Source organism: Vulpes lagopus, chromosome 1, assembly GCF_018345385.1.
Source record: "Vulpes lagopus strain Blue_001 chromosome 1, ASM1834538v1, whole genome shotgun sequence".
NCBI lineage: Eukaryota > Metazoa > Chordata > Mammalia > Carnivora > Canidae > Vulpes > Vulpes lagopus.
In genome coordinates, this window is record NC_054824.1 from 103,661,186 (window position 1) to 103,677,940 (window position 16,755).

General features: G+C 43.6%; 1 protein-coding gene across 6 annotated transcripts in view; it reads right to left on the bottom strand.

Moving 5' to 3' along the window:
- The window catches only part of EPHA3 (EPH receptor A3), a 324,780-nt gene that overhangs the window by 64,550 nt on the left and 243,475 nt on the right, over nucleotides 1-16,755 (bottom strand). For 4 of the 6 annotated variants that reach the window (XM_041767286.1, XM_041767273.1, XM_041767297.1 and 1 more), the window contains 2 exons: nucleotides 8,273-8,397; nucleotides 5,344-5,506 (listed from right to left, as the gene is read on the bottom strand). In XM_041767286.1, the coding sequence (XP_041623220.1) occupies nucleotides 5,344-5,506; nucleotides 8,273-8,397 (288 nt within the window). The remainder of the gene's footprint in view (nucleotides 1-5,343; nucleotides 5,507-8,272; nucleotides 8,398-16,755) is intronic. The other 2 variants (XM_041767292.1, XM_041767280.1) reach the window with 1 other exon arrangement.

Consider the following 16,755-nt stretch of genomic DNA (forward strand, 5'->3'; position numbering starts at 1 on the left):
TAGGGCACTCCTCTCTGGGCCTTCACAGATTAGGTTTGCTGACCCCGGATCTGGACTCGTGGTCCTCTAACTCTGGGGATCACTCAACCACTCGGGAATCTCTTGGAAAAGTGGTTTCTGATCCAGTTGCTGTGGAGTGGGGACGGAGCCTGTGCCTTTCTGTGAGCTCCCGGTGACGCTGGTGACTCTAGCAGCACGGATGGAGACGGGACTCTGAAGGCCCCTTGTCATCTCCCTCTCTGATCCTCCGCTCTTGAGCGAATCGCTGGCCTCTCTTCGCATCTTTGTCCTCACTCTCTGGTTGCAACCAGAAGCTCCTCACTGGCCTCCATCTGTGTGGTGACTGGAGAATTCCTTGTCCCCGTGACCTCCACCAACTCGCTCTCAGCCAGGAGATGCTTGCAGGGCTCTCCCGCCACATTTAAGACAGAACGCAGATCCCCTCGCAGAGCAGGTGAGGCCGGGTAAGGGCAGGGTAAGGCCGGGTAAGGCCAGGTGAGGCCAGGGTTAGGCCAGGTGAGGCCACGTAGGGCCGTGTCCGTGCCTGCAGCCCCCCAGCTGCTCACAGGCTCCCGGCTACAGTCCCCCCGACTTCTATATCGAGTGGGCTCCCAGCACCAGCCTGGCACATGCCCTTGTTTTAACGTCTAACAGACGCATGAGGGACGTAGCAGAAGAGCTTAGAAGGGCGACTTTGATGGTTTGGATCATGTCCTCGTCAGGAGCCAGTATCAGGGTGCAGGGTGGTCACAGGGTCACTTCGGAGGCTCGTCACCGTTGGGGCCGCACGTTTGCTCGGGAGGCGGACGCTGGAGGCGGGGATCGGGCAAGGGCGTCACCGTGGGAGGGCCTCGCCCGCTGCGCGGAACCCTGAACCCCGAGGCCGTGCCACGTCCTACAAACCGTTCGGAGGAGGTTTTCCCGAAAGCGAATTTCTTTCTCTCTTTTTAAAAAATATTTTCTTGATTTATCGGAGAGGAGTGAACGCGAGACAGATGGCAGGGGAGATGGGAAGCAGGCTCACCCGGGCAGGGAGCCGGAGGCGGGACGCGACCCCGGACCCCGGGTGACCCCGAGTGACCCCGGGCTGAAGGCACACGCGACCCGACGGGGCCCCCACGGCTGCCCGGGTTCTGGCCCCTTCGCCCCCACGAGCCGCCCCCGCGAAGCGCGCTGGCCCGGAGCTTGTTCCTGCGAAGCTCGAGGCCTGCGCCTGCGCCTGCACCTGCGGTGTGACGGGACACCGCTGTTTTGAGGAATAAAGGGGCTGATATGGGTAAAACACTTAAAATGGTGCCACGCACACAGTAAGCGCTTAACAAACAGCGTGTAGTCTTATTATTCCACTTCCCGGTGAAACACTGGCAGAAAGTGCTGCGGACTCAGGTCCTGCTCCCTGAGGGCCTCCCGTCAGGTGCCCGTGTGCCCCAGCGTGCCCCAGGGTCACAGTCCCTACTGGAGACGTCCCGGTGACACTGGGAAGCCCTTTTACTCCTATAAACTCTACAACCTCAGCTTCTTATTTATTTACTTATTTATTCATTTATTTATTTGTTTTACTCTGCCATCAGAGCCCTAGGTCAGTAACTCCAAAACATGGAGATTCTAGGCTCCTTGACTCCACCTCGTAGCTATGCAACCTAAGGAAAAAACATATAAACTCAGGGTCCTAGTCCACAGATAAAGGAAATGATAGTACCTGACTGGCCATGGAACAGGACAGATCAAATGCTGAGGATGTATTATGGCATCAATACAGGGTTCTAGAATCAGACCCATCACGTACCAATGCTGTGATTCTGGAAAGCTTATGTAAACCTCCCTATTCCTCAGTTTCCTCACTGGTATAAGGAAAAACGATAATCACTGTAAAAAGTAAGATATTTTTAACCAAGTTCAAAAAATATTATCTAAATTCCAGATAAAAACATACTTTGTTCTACTGAGAACTATATGTGTTATGAATAAGAACTTTTCATATAACTTAAAATGAAAACTAGAAAAAAACTTAAAAAATAAGTACAATAAATAGCAAATTGTTAAGGAAACACAAGCACAAGTCTTTTACATATATATATTTAAAATATCAATACATAACAAGACTCTTAAGTTCCTAGAATTTTTATGAAGATATATTTTTGGATTAAAAAAAATAGAAAGTTAGGGGCACCTGGGTGGCTCAGTCAGGTAAGCATCTGCCTTGGGCCCCAGTCATGACACTAGGGTCTTGGGTTCAAGCCCACGTGGGGGCTCCCTCCCCCTCTCCCTCTGCCCCCTTCCCCACTCATCCTCTTCCTCACTTGCTCTCTCTCTCAAGTAAATAAATAAAAAATATAAATAAATAAATAAATAATAAATAAATAAATAAATAAATAAATAAATAAATAAATAAAATCTAACCACTCAACTCAAAGATTCTTATAATTGAGGAAGAGGATGTTAAGAAGTCATCTTTTCCTCATCCTCTGTATCCATCAGTGGAAGTATTGCAAATATAAAATGTACTTGGCAAAACCCCAAGACCCTGCAGTTTTCAAAGGCAGTATTTCTTAACCCTAAGACACGGAAGCCTCAGTAGGGGTTCATGCAGCATGCTGCTGCAGCAGTGTGTATACTAAATTGGGAACCACATTCATACGTTGGAGTTTGTTGTTCCCTTTGCAAACGTACATATCAGATATAGCCGAGTACTGATTAAGAACATGCATGGTGTTCCACGCACACATCAACATAATTGGTGTTTATCTAATGGTGATCTGACTCCTGCTCCCCAATGTGCCTACTTTCTACCACAGGATATGATGAACATGTTTGTCTCTTCATAGGATTTGTGATCTTTCTTGGGAAAGCACATACAGATTTCATCATTGATGCCTTAAATACCACTTAAAAGTCCGGAAAAAAAATTCAATTCGTAATCATTTCAGAACAAGAAACTTTTCTGCAGGGCACCTGACTGGCTCAGCCAGTGGAGCATGTGACTCTTGGTCTCCGGGTTGTGAGTTCGAGCCTCATGCTAGGTGTAGAGATCATTTAAACATAAAATCTCAAAGAAGAAAAAAAAAAAAAAAGGAAAGAAACTTGTTTAGCAGTACTTAAATGTTACAAAAAGATTCAGAATTATGATTGTTAAGTTGTAATTAAACTTTGTTATTATGTCATCTAAAATGTTAGATTTGGTTTTAAAACTCCTTCAGATGCTGGGCACCTGCATGGCTCCGGGGCTTGCCCCCCAGGGTCCCAGGATCAAGCCCCACATCCGGCTCCCTGCTCAGCGGGGCGTCTGCTTCTCCTTCTGCTCTTCCCTCCTGCTCATGACCTCTCTCTCTCTCAAATAAATAAATAAAATTTTACACAACACAAAACAATGACAAAAATGAATCTTCACACGTGTCACGATGTCTTCTAACATTTCCTTTGTAATGCTCTCAGGGAGTGGTTTCTCCTCGGAGTGGCAGAGCGAGGCCTGCCCTGGAGGGAGCGGCCTGCCCGCAGCCCAGCGGGGGGCACCTGGCCATGGACGGGAGGCCCTGGGGGCCGCAGCTGCAGGTTAGCAGCCGGGAGGTGGAGCAGACTCCCCTGGGGCGCCCGGTGGTGGACATGCACCCACGTCACAGGGGGACCGGGTCTTGGAGCGTAGATCTGTGCCCTCAAGGGTCGCAGCTCCCGCTCGGGTTAACACTGTCATGTTTCCACCGTGAGCCGCTGCTTTCGGAGCACACTAGCTTCTCAGTACCCGCAGAAGGTACCGCTCCTTTCGGTGGCATTTCTAATCACCTGACAACCTGGGCTATAAAACACCTACTTGATAGGGTAACTATTATAATGACTTGAACGGCTTTCATAATTTCTGTTAGTCCTTAACATTTCTATTAGGTGTGGATTGTGGGCACAATCAAAATATCACTGTACCAAAGCCAATGTGATTTTAGGACATGAACAAAGCCCTTGGATAGGGAACATACTTGCCAGGGGCCATGGCAAAGTGGAACCATCCAAAGGGATCCCTAGGTTTCCTTTCTGGACAGCGCTGGCCCTTGTCAGACTGTCCCCGATAATCTGTTTCTAAAGGGTGTTCATCTCTGACTGCCTCTCTAGACTACCATACGATGGTGAATTTAAGTGACTTGTAGAATGTCTCCCATTATGATTAAAATAAAACATTCCCTAGAGACATAACTGGTTTATATGCAGCAGAAAACATGACTCCAGTCATGACATTTATTGTCCTATAGGACACTAACAAGTTTGGGACAGATTGATGAATTAAAGTATGCCTGATTGCCTAAATACATAGATACACAGATATGTATTTATATGTATATATGTATCGTTTCTTCAAATTTTCCTTTAACCCAGTTTAAACTAAATAAATAAATAAATCAGTTCAACCTTTTATAAGATATAATAGACAGATAATATATATAATTATAAATAATAGCCTCCTCATTATCCTCAGTAATTAATAAACTAAATAAAATCTTGAACATGTCTTTAGTCCGTATCAGAGCCTCGGCCATAATATCACCTTTTTGAAAGTTACATTTTAGCAAGGGTTTTTCTAATACGAAGCAAATGCATTCGAAGAAAAGAGAAACGTTTTGTGAAAGTGTTTGCCAGTTTTAGACCAACTTTTGCCAAATTTGGTGTCAGACACACAAGACCATCCAAACTGCTTGTGAATGTGAATGCGGTGATAAATCCGGTCTGAGAAAATCTCTCAGCTCCAAGGGATACATGACTGAATGTGCTGAGGATTAAAACAGTATTAAAATCCTCCGGCAGCCCCAGTGGCGCAGCGGTTTAGCGTCGCCTGCGGCCCAGGGCGTGATCCTGAAGTCCCAGGATCGAGTCCCACGTCGGGCTCTCTGCATGGAGCCTGCTTCTTCCTCTGCCTGTGTCTCTGCCTCTCTCTCTCTCTCTCTGTGTCTCTATGAATAAATAAATAAAATCTTAAAAAAAAAAATCCTCAAGGACCAGCAAGCTTCGGTTTCGTAGGCCGCCGCTGAATCGTGCCATGAACCTAGAACATCTGGATTCGTAGGTACCGGGAGTGGATTACCATATTGCCTAGAGGTCCTTAACGCAATTTATGGCCAGCAGAGGACCAGTAGCCTTCCAGGAGCTAGAACATGCTTGATTTGTCAAAGAAAAACAACAACCCACAGATGCACACCCAGGCACACCCGCATCTACACCCCACGCCACACAACCGTCAGACATTTCAAGCAGTGTACTTTCCAGGTGTATCTAGATGCATTTGACCAAGTTAAAATTTAGAGAATGAACCATCGGCCCGCTGCCCCAGCCCACCCCTACGCGCCACACTGGGAGCTTACGTACAGTCCGGGCTCGTTTCAAACTCGAACTTGCGGCTGTTGGTCCCATAGCCCGCGGCGGTTCGGGCGCGGATTTGGAAAACATAAGCGGTGTCAGGCTTGAGGCTACTGATGGTGACGTTCGTGCCTCTTGCCCTCAGAATGGTGTAACTCGTCTCTTGCTCCTGCTTTGAGGTTAAAAAAAAAATCATGTTAAAATCAAGTCTTCATGATGCTGTCCGACGATAAAAGGCGATGCACTCAAAACCAGTTCTTCCAGACGTTAGCCCAGAGCGTAGGGCCGCGAAAGACTCGACCCACAATCACTTCACTCTCCGGGTGCAACAGGGGCATCTGGAGGCCAGAATTCCCCAACAGGGGTGGAATGCCTGGTGTCCCGCACATAGAGCAGGAAAAGTCAGTTTTCATTTTTCCCATTTTTTCCCACTTAGTGAATATATATGCAAGTGGAAACACGTTTTCCTCAGAGCCGGGTCTGAATGAAAGCTTCGACCTAACTTCAAAAATACACTCACAAGGAGGAAAACACCTCTTTGCATTGAACTTAATAGGAATGCCCTACTGAGTCTGAGGAAAATATTTTTATATGACGATAAAATGTTAAACTTAAAAAAGGGTCCAGGTTTTATATATACATACATATATGTAGCTCTACATGCATGACTTTAGTTATATGTGCCCTGTAGTAAGTCACTGCGGTTTAGTAGAGACAAATATCTTCAGATCAAAGTCTAGAGGAATTTCCCCAAAGGATCTCCTCCAGGAGACTCATGTTGTATACTAGGAGATTCACAGCACACATTAACAGGGAAAGCTGTTTGGGTCAAACCTTGTGTAGAAAAATTGGATTTACATGGAATTGTGTTTTTCCCCTAAGGCACATTAATATGTGCTGAGCATTTTATGGGTAACCTGGTTTTGAGCACTGGTGGGATGTCCCTGCACCTGGGGTGGGGCCCAGAGTGGGTATCCTTAACCAAAAAGACGCAGGATATTACTGAAGAAATGAACGTTGCAGACATTTTGTAGTTAAACAATAGCATCTGAGTTGGTATGTTTAAAAAATGAAGAGGACCAAATATACTTATTTTACAGAAATAATTATTTCATTTGTTAAAAAAGTTGTGCCTATACCCCAAAACTCAACTCTGCTTACCATCATCAGTGTCAAAAAATTGTCAAAAAAGCTAGAATGTATAGAGCTTAAGTTCTAGTGAAACATTCAAAATATTTTCAAGCATTATATGTATTTGGGAATAATTCTTAAATTCATGCATGTGCGATGTAAATATAAATATGCAATATTTATAATATTGCATGTATGCTAGTAGGCAATTTTAAAATTCTTAGGGAATAACGAGTAGATTCTGCTGTTTTTTCCTGTACTGTTTAATATTGTTTTAATACAAGGATCTGCATTGTGCTTTGTCTGTAGAATGTCAAGGAAGTTCAGAATTTTTTTTTTATTTTCGTAAAAGATGCGAACACAGATTGAGCCATATTTCTGAATTGGCCCTGTAGCTCTAAAGGTTGGGTGCTTCCCAGGTCTGCTATCCAGTCTGAACTGAGGTGTATCATTACCTTTCTTTTTATGTTGTTGCACCGTCTATAAAACACGGATTCCTATAGATGTCCTTCCTATCTTGTCATACTTTTAAAAAATAGAAGATCGTGATCGGGAGAGTATTTCACAGTGCAGCAGCGGAGCACCAGGAGCTAGGATATTAGTTACCCACTATGACTTCAGCACAATGCAGTTGATTAGGCCTCTCTTTGCTTTTAATGAAAGGGACATTCTTTGAACATCTAGGACAAAAAGACGACATCATGCTTGTGAAATGCGTTAACCTCAGTGAAGAGAACTGCTACACAATGCAAATGAATGTGTATGCATTACACTTGTTTTTCTACAACGGATCATACGACTAATTCTCACGTCCCTAATGATCCATTTTTGTGTAGAGCAAGGCAGGTTATACAGGGAAATCCACAAAAAGAGAAGTCATGGGGGCTGGGATTCAAACTCGAGACCTGTTTATTAGCAGTGAGGCTCTGAGAAATTCAGATGATGCCACTGACCCTGTTTTCTTATTTGTGAATGAACCTATTTACCTATTTCATAGGATTATCAGACATCTCAAAATTAAATATGTATGCAGAAGTGCTCTATAAAATGCTATATAAATGAACAATTTGTTTTTAATTCACTTGAAAACACTTTGTGGACTGCATTCAAATAGGCTGTGTTCACATGAGTCGCTAATAAAACCTCCCAGCTCTGATACGGTTTGAATACATATTGGTTCCAAATCTCACCGTAATTTATAACCAGGGAAAGGCAAGTGCGCTTTAGAGGTGATGAAACACTATAGTAAAAATTCCACTTATAAGTAATTATGCATCTATTTTTATGATTGTATCACCAAACCACAATTTTTAGGACGTGGAGCAAACTCATGCACCCCCTCGCACCTGCTAAATTACCTTATACAGAATCAAGAAAGCTTTTCATTGTCAGACCAAGTTTTGGTCTTGTTACACAGTTCAGTGTTCCCATCTCTGCTGAAAGAGATTCCCAGGAATGTGAAGGTCAGGAAACGGTGCTTCGGGCCACGGAGAGCTCATCAATAGGCTAAGAGATCACTGTGAAGTAATTGGTACAACGGGGGTCTCGGTGCAGAAGGACATTGACGTCACTTCTAACGCCACACCAGATGGCTTAGGTTTGGTACTGACATGGTTGCCGTGACTTGTCGCTAGAGAAGGGGGAACTTAACACGGTGACTTCCAGACTCCCCTCCATGGATCAACCAAAGGTGCCCCACGACCAGAGTCCCCAGCAGAGTCCCACCATTTTCTAGCAATGCCACTGGTGTCTTAGCAAGTGCACAGCTCCTAAGAAGGTGACTCCTTGCCCTACATGGTTGCCCCACCTTTTCATAGTACTTGACCTCGTAGTCCAATATGATCCCGTTGGGGTGTTCGGGCTCCTGCCAAGATAAAGAGATGCTGTTCCTGGACGTGCGATCCTTCTTAATCGTCACGACCGGCGACGGAGCTGTAGAGACAGAATGGGAAGGGGTGGTGGGAGGACACGAATGACTCCAATCAGAAAGGGCAGTAACGAGGGGCTGCAGAGAGGGCAACCAGCGAACGCCGACTACCGAAGCCTCGTCCTTGCCGAGAAAGCGCGCTCCCCGTCTCCGAGGCGCTGGAGTCCGGACGCGGCCCGCCTCGGCGCCCGCCGGGGGAGCCAGGGGACACCTGCAGCGCCGGGGCGACTGAGCAGATGTTTCCAATCTGCTACCATGATGTCAGCAATGAAATATATGTGATATATTAAAAAAAAAGAACAAAACATCAGGGCTACCGATTTGCTATAATGTTGCAAAGTGATTAATGCCAGATTCTTCAGCTCATTGATAACATTTTCATATGGGACTGACTGTGGGAGGGCTGGAATCCATTAGGCACAGGAGTCCCTGGTATCCGTAGGTGATAATAATACTGGGTGTATTGCCAAATAGACAGGGTTTAGAGCATACCACGGTAGGTCCTGACTTGCCACAAAGATCTTTGATGAATAAAAATATATATCTGAAAACAATCTCTTGCTATTACATTTATTATTATTATTATTTTAATGTTTAATTAGAAGTACTGGGGAACTGACCGTTCTTTGTCAACGAATCTCTATGTTCTCAGGTGTCTGACTGGGTGTTGACCCACATGTGTTGTGTTTTGCTACCTATCATCAAACGGTTAGAATATAAATAAACCACATGTTTGGATCAGAGATTACAGGGTTAGCCTCATTTCTAATTGAAGATTAAATCTACTTTAAGGGATACCCTACTTCAAATCCTTCCATTAAAAAGGAAAATACCTAGGACCCCTCAGCGCACGCCTGGCTGCAGATCTGAGCCTCGGAACACTGGCCAACTGAAACGCCTCACTGTGGCCCAACGGATCCTGCCTTAATGGAACGAGCAAAGTACACAGTAAACACCAAACAAACAAAACTCAAGAATTCACAGGTACGTTAACTGCTGAATTGTTTTCTTTGCTAAGAGACCTATTTTCTTATAGATTTTTCTTAAATGAAGAACTATTAGAACCCCGCGTATCCATGTTCCTGTAACAGCAGGTGTTGGAAATTTGTATTTGTGGATTTGATGTTTCCACGATTGTCACATACTGATGTTTGCATCTAACCTCCCAAACTGTTCCTGTCTACAAATGCCTTTCATTTTTATTCCTCACTTAAAAAACCGAGCTTTCATTAAGCTTGCCAGGTGACACTTTAAAAGAAAGTGTAAGTCTAAATGAGGAATCCCTCTCAGTAAGTTTCCCATCCTCCTATTCCTATTATTTGTGGAATTTTGTGAGCACTTTTGTAACCAAAGCAACATTAATTTTATGACCTAGGAATGATGGTTTAATCTCTTTCCAAGGAAAAATGTAGGTGCTGCTTTCCTGACGGAGAAATGAATACATTTTCTTATTCATAATTTTCTCCCATTAGCAATTACTATCATTTCATGTAATTTAACATCATTGGCCTTTCATACTTAATTTTCATCTATTCATTATTATTATTTTATTTCCTGGACTGGCTTCACCACACCCTTGCCTCCCAACCTCCAACCTGTAGTGGTTTGCTGCTCTGAAATTGATTCTAAGCAAAGGGCAACTTATTTTGGTTATAATTAGTTAAAATTTAATAAATGTTTTCAGTGTTTCCAAATGTATCACTTAGTCATAAATAAAGGAAATGTGTTAATTTTTGGAGAATTATTTTCTTTTAACCTAATCCAACTATTTAAAAAACATTCATTAGCCAACTGCTAATAGAAAAATTATAGCCATAACATCCTCGCAAACAAATTTTGCTTCTTGTAAAAACAATGGAGAAATCCCACTAATTTTCCTGCTGAAGTAAGCCCATTAATAGGCTAAATTTTAAAACAGAGCATTTCAAAGATGCTTGATGTTGGAACACCTCCCTAATAAACCCACGGAGACCCTACATTCATTCCATATCACCATGAAACTGGTTTATTTTCCCTACCAGTGAAAATACATTTTCAAAGTTTTTAAAATTATCATGTCTGGTATCTCTCCTTAAAAACAAAACAAAAACAAAAACAGGAGAGAAACCAATTCATTTCAAAGAACAATTGTGATGGAGACTGTGTTAACTTTTTAATGAGAGCTTCTCAGGCTGTTTGGGATCTGCCCAAATTTTACTACTTGTGCCCTGAGCAGAACTTTACAACGGCTGAAATCCTTCAAAGGTCTTGGAGCAAGCCCTCTTTGACTGTAATAAATGGTCTTTTGTAATTCCACACTTACTTAAGTAGAGGCAATTGCTCGAAGCTTGTGCCATCTCAGAGTTAAATGAACCTTTTCTGATTGCTGCTTTTAGGCCCCTGTCAAGTCATTTGTTCTGCTCTTTTAATACAGGCCTCTTGCCTTGGCTGCTTTTCAGCAGTTTCAACTCCGGGCACCAGCTGGAGTCCCGTTATATTTATAGGTAATGCTCATCAATATTTTAATATTAATAAATAATTAACAAAAATTGTTTTTCTCTCTCCTGATAAATAATTTTAAGACGTAATAAAAAAAAACACATTCTGCAGAAAGAGATGAATTCCGTGGCTAATCCCTGTATCAACACTTTCTTAGAAGGTTTTCTACAACACTCAACTCATGTCCTCAAGTATAATTTACCCACACTTCCTCACATGCTCATAGAATTTGTAATATTAATGAGAAACTGTGATACGGATCACATTTCTTCAAGTTAGTTCCCAGGTATTAAAGAGTAGTTTGCTCAAAGTATTGACTTCCAAAACCCATAGAAATCCATTATCATTCTTTTGTGTAAGAGATCATGGTATTGTGATATATATTGTGAAATAGATTTATTTTTGTCTCCATTTCTGTGTTTTATTAACTTTGTGATTTGAAAGAATGGTGGGTCACGGTTACATGGAATGAAAAAAAAAAACCACCAAGATCTGTCCCAAGACAAGAGAAGCGCCCAGCACTGGGGTAGGAAGTTCCATAGGCAGAGGAGACACGGGTCTTTTCCAGCAAACTGCAGGTGTTTGAGGTGAAACAGCCATTACTGGTGAACACCCCAACAGCTCCGGAGTGAGAGTTGCAATCCAGTTTCAATCCTTAGATTCCTTAAATGACACATTACTGAAGTGACTCTCTCTTATCAAGAGGAAGAAATCGGTGACGAAGTAGGCTACTGTGAAAGTGGTCCAGGCCCGAATTTACCCAGGTTGGTAAATGTGGAGGCCCGCAGGGAGAAAATACTGACATAGATCCCAGTTACTTATTTATAGAGGAAAGATTTTCTCTCACTGTCAGTGTAACCTGAGCCATTGACGGCATCTAATGAACTAATAATAGTAAAAAAAAAATTACAATGAAGAAGCAAAACATATCGGGCTAAGAGGTTTCCACGTAGAGACACTGGGTTTGAAATGGGGCTTGTACGGCTTGCAAGTTGTGTTCGAGTTACACTTGGTAGACTTACAGGCCAAATCCACCGACAGGCACGGAAGAGATTGATTATTCCAACTACGGTGTTTTTAAGCTACATTTATTATGGTTCTGCAGCTAAAATATGACCCATCCTTAGAATCAGGAAGTCAAAACTTCAAAATTCAACTCCTAAAGGATCTGGGTTTGGTTTGTTTGTTTTTATTGGGACTTTCCTCTTTCTGGGTTTGGGAATTTCTAATGAACCTCTGAGGTATCTGTGGTTTAGAGATTGGACAAGTTAAAGTAATAACAAAAAAGCCTCAGTATTTCTTTTCTAAGTGAGCCAAAGCTTTTAAAAATTATCTCCATGGGAAAATATCATGAAGTAAATGGTTGAAAGATTTTTACTTTGAATCAGACATGCTTTTAAAAATACTACTCTCTTATATTTTTGTACCATTCGGTACAATGCCCACTTAAGAACATTTCGTTCTTGGGGTTGTTTCTTTCTTTCTTTTTTTTTTTTCTCCGGAAGTGAACCCTTCTATTAAATCCAGAAACACTCTTGGGTTTGAATTAGCATAATCATTCATAGCTTCAAGTTCTCCATCTCTCCAGCCCTACCCGGACTTCCTCCACCTGTTATTCTTTGGAATTTCCTGTTGGAGTCTCAGGACTCAATATCTTTACAGCCCAACCAGTTTGGATTTCAGAGGTAAACTTCTTTATATTTTCTCCCTCACCATGAACCCCACACAGCAACAGTCTCAACACCTGAAAGCCGACAAATTTTCTTTATTCGGTTCTAGTTTTCCAGCCCTGCTTCAGTTCAAACTCTTGCCAATTTTCCACTAGATTCTATACTTTCCATCATGATTGTTCCAGAAATTCAACTTTCTACACACTTTGATGACTTATTATTTTATAAAGTAAACAGAACATTAGCACTCCTCTCCTTCAAAATTTCATAATCTCAATCAAGTTTTTTTCTAAACTCATTAACTCAATAATAAGATCCAAAAGAAACATCTAGGAATTTAAATTAAATTTGCCAAAATATAGTATTGAATTTAAATTTAAAAAATGTAAAACAAAAAAGAAAGCTCTAGGAATTTACATAAAAATGTAAAAAATGTAAAAATGTAAAAAAAAGAAGTTTGTATCAGAAGAGTCTGAAGATCACAAATTTGGGAAATGTCCTGGACTACAATAAGATACATAAGTTGAAATTCATGACATAAATATTTAAGATTCCTCATAAGACTGCAACACACATACCAGCTTTATTATTTATTGCTCTCCTTTCAAACTGAGAACCTAAAGGTAATTCCTTTGGTCACCTGGAACATTCAATCTCTTCCTTTTTTTGTCTGAAAAATCTTTTGCATTTGTTATCCTTAGAAATCATTGCTGGGACACCCAGGTGGCTCAGTGGTTGAGCATCCATCTTTGGCTCAGGTTGTGACCCCGGGGTCCTGGGATCGAGTCCCACATTGGGTTCCCTGTAGGGAGCTTGCTTCTCCCTCTGCCTGTGTCTCTGCCTCTCTCTCTGTGTCACCCATCAATAAATAAATACAATCTTAAAAAAAGAAAAATGAAGAAATAAACCCATTGCTAATTCAATTCCCCTGAAAGCCCTACCTGAGTCCCTTAGGCAAGAGTTACTCCGCTTCTTCTTGTGCCCAGACACACAGAATCCTGTCCATTCTCTTACTCCTCAGCCCGCAGCATTGTGCTGTGGTTGCATCAGTTGCTTACCGGGCTGTCTCCCCACTGCATTATAACCCCTCCTGGTCTTCAGTGCCCAACCTGACATCATGAAAACCTTGCATAAAACTAGCTGTGCAGTTTGGTTAGCTCTGCAGTAAAGCATACAATATATTTTGTGGTTATTTCCTTTGAAAGATAAGTTCTGTTTAGCTCTTGATGTTAAAATAATAGAATTCAAACCAAAGTGAAAACTATAATGTGTTTAGCAGAGATACCATTATGTATAAAATTATGTCATTAATTTCCTACAGTAAAGAGAAAAGGAATTTTCTCAATGGAACCAACGGTGCCAGAAGAAAAACATTTTAAGTCTGTACATTGAAAGTAAATTCACTAGTGATAGAAGAAGGGTTCATTTCATAGGTGTTTATTGCATGGGTCCTTTAGGAAGAGGTCCCATTTTTCACTTTTTAAAATTGCTTTTCACATTCCTTATTTTTAAAATTAAGTTTTCCTTTAAATATCATTCAATAGCCACACAGAATCAATGTGGTCTTCAAAAAAAAAATTTTTTTTTTTAAACTAGTCTTTTCCTCCTGTTTCTCTTGTATTTTCCTATGATTACCATAGTCACAACACTTGTGGTCACCAAATGCAGGGCTTTTCCGCACCGGCCAATTCTAGGACACCAGCGGGGTCTCCTGCGACACTATCTCCCGGGGAGCGGGGGGGGGGGGGGGGGGGGGGGGGGGGGGGGCGTCAGGCCCCAGGGGGAGCGCCCGGCCCAGGAGGCCCCGCTTACAGAGCGCGGCGGCAGGTGTCAGGACCCCCGGGATTCGCAGCACTTCCTCCCGCACCCGATCCCCTGGGAGGGCTCGCAGCTCTCGGGGAAGGACTTGCATTCACGGATTTATCACAGACGGTGACGGGGGACGCGGAGGCCCCGCGACCAAGGGTCGCCCGGAGCAAGGGGCGGGAGGGTGCCGGGCACAGGAGCCCCCCACTGTGGAGGCTGCGGGGGCTGCGGGGCTCTGCAGGGCATCTCCGTCCTGCTGCACGGGTGGGCTCCCGGAACCAGGTCTCCCCGCACCCCTCCCTGGGGTCTCCCCGCACCCCTGCCGCGGGGGCTCACGGAGCCGGCCGGTCGGGGCGCCGTCAGGGCCGCCGGGTCCTCAGCCCTTGTCCCCTGTGTAGACCCCGGGCGCGGCCCCAAGAGGCCCAGGCCGGCATCGCCGGGCGTCCCGGCTGCGCAGAGACGCCCCAGGGTCCCCTCGGGGCCACGACGGCCCCTCGGAGGCCAGGAAGCCCCGCGCGTCGGGAGCCCGGGCGGGGGGCCCGCCAGGTGACCCCGTGACTGGGCGCGACCCGACCAAGGCCACCCGCGGGCCTGCGGAGGTGTGGAAGGGAGAGACGCGGCCCTTCGGCATCTGCCGCGCGCTTGGAGCTGGGTCCGAGGCCCGCCGCCCGCGGTCGCTGCGGTCGGGCGGGTCGGGTCGCGGCCTGGTCCGTGGAGCCCTGTGGGCCGCTCAGCGCAGGCTTCTCCCTGCGCCCGCCCCTCCCCGGCTGCCTCTCCCCCTCCAGGAGCTGGAGTCTCCAGAAAAATAAAAGAGGTAATCATTTAGGTAGGAAATACTCCGAAGTAGAACACAGAAAGGTTTTTTTCTCGACTATTTGCCTTTGAAGAATGTAGCCGACTAGCACATTTATCCTAAGACACTGAGACTCCTAAAGAGGCGACATACATCTGCTCCATCATTTCCTTTTAGGAAAAAGAAGTATGTTCCTTGGATTTGCCACGATGTTCTACAATCTTCTTTTAAGGTCGTCTGGTGGCCCTGAGTCCTTTCAAAGTCTATGCAATTTCAGAGTCTCATGAGCTCTACCCGAAGACATCACGGGTTGGTGTGCAAGGCAATGGTAGAGAGTTGGTTCTTCATCTAAATCTCTGTGTGTGTGTGTCTGCTTGTATGGCTTTTAATCTAATGTTGTTTCTTATACAGATGATCGGATGCTCCTGGAGGGTCTGGTTGTCTTTTACTCTTTGCTAGACAGCTGAAATTCCACTGCATCTGGGGCATTCCTCTGTTTCCTCCTCACTTACACAGGAAACATAAAGTACTTCAACCTCCCTCGACATTTAGCTATGCACACATCATTTTAAAATATGCACCATTCAGAAAAATAAAAAATAAGATATGCAATGTTCTTTATTTCTGAAAATATATGCTTTAGACTTCTATCTGCCTAAGCCTACCCTCAAAAAAAAAAAATGCATTCCAGAGATAATATAAACAGTCTACAGGGAAAGGATAGAATCTCCCCTTCCAGACAGCCAACCGTTGTTTGAGAAATTCCTCACGTCACAAAGTTTCTTAATATCTTAAAATTTCCAGAATATACAGCTTGACTTTGTGAGTATTAATGTCTAAATCCTGAATTTTTTAGAAGTCATTTTAGGTATGTTTTCCTAGTTATATATTTAGAAGATTTGCCCCAGTTGGATTTTCATATCTCAGGTCCCGAACGAATGTAGGATTACCTTCAATAACATCTCCTACTTTTTGTCTTAGTTGAGTGGTTTCCACAAAATAAAGACAATGGAGTAGAAACTTCAAAATTAAAGTTAGCAATCAAAGTAAACAACTAAATATGAAATCTTGGGCACAATCAGTTGCTATTTTATCCAACTTTTTAGTATAGACCAGGCTATTTTAGCACAGATGGTTTCAAAGATTGAGAGACGATTGTTGAATGTAGCTAATGGAAACGTGGTGGTGGGAAAGGATTGTGGTGGGAAATGAAGCCCAGATGAAAGAGCAAATCTTAGGTTGTTACTAAGCTAACCACACTGTGAGTGTTTGTTTGCTTGTTTGTTTGTTTTAAAGGGCTGCTGAAGTAATAGGTCTCTTAAGGCTCAGCGTCGCTCAGGGACAGAGCTGCTGCATTCCAGCACTGGACAGAGGGAACCGACCTTGGACCTTGGTAGCATTCTCTCGTGGAGCTTGTGACAAGGGGCTGCTGCTTTCTAATTGACTGTGGGAGTGGAGACGTACGATTTAAATAGTTCCTAGTGCAGAAGAGGCCTGACATTATTCAGCTTCCACTTTACAAAGATAAGAAATCTAGTCAAAAAGATTATCTCGTTGGGTTGTTTGATTCATGTGCTCAATCGAAATGGGAAGGAAAAGAAAAATTTACATTATAT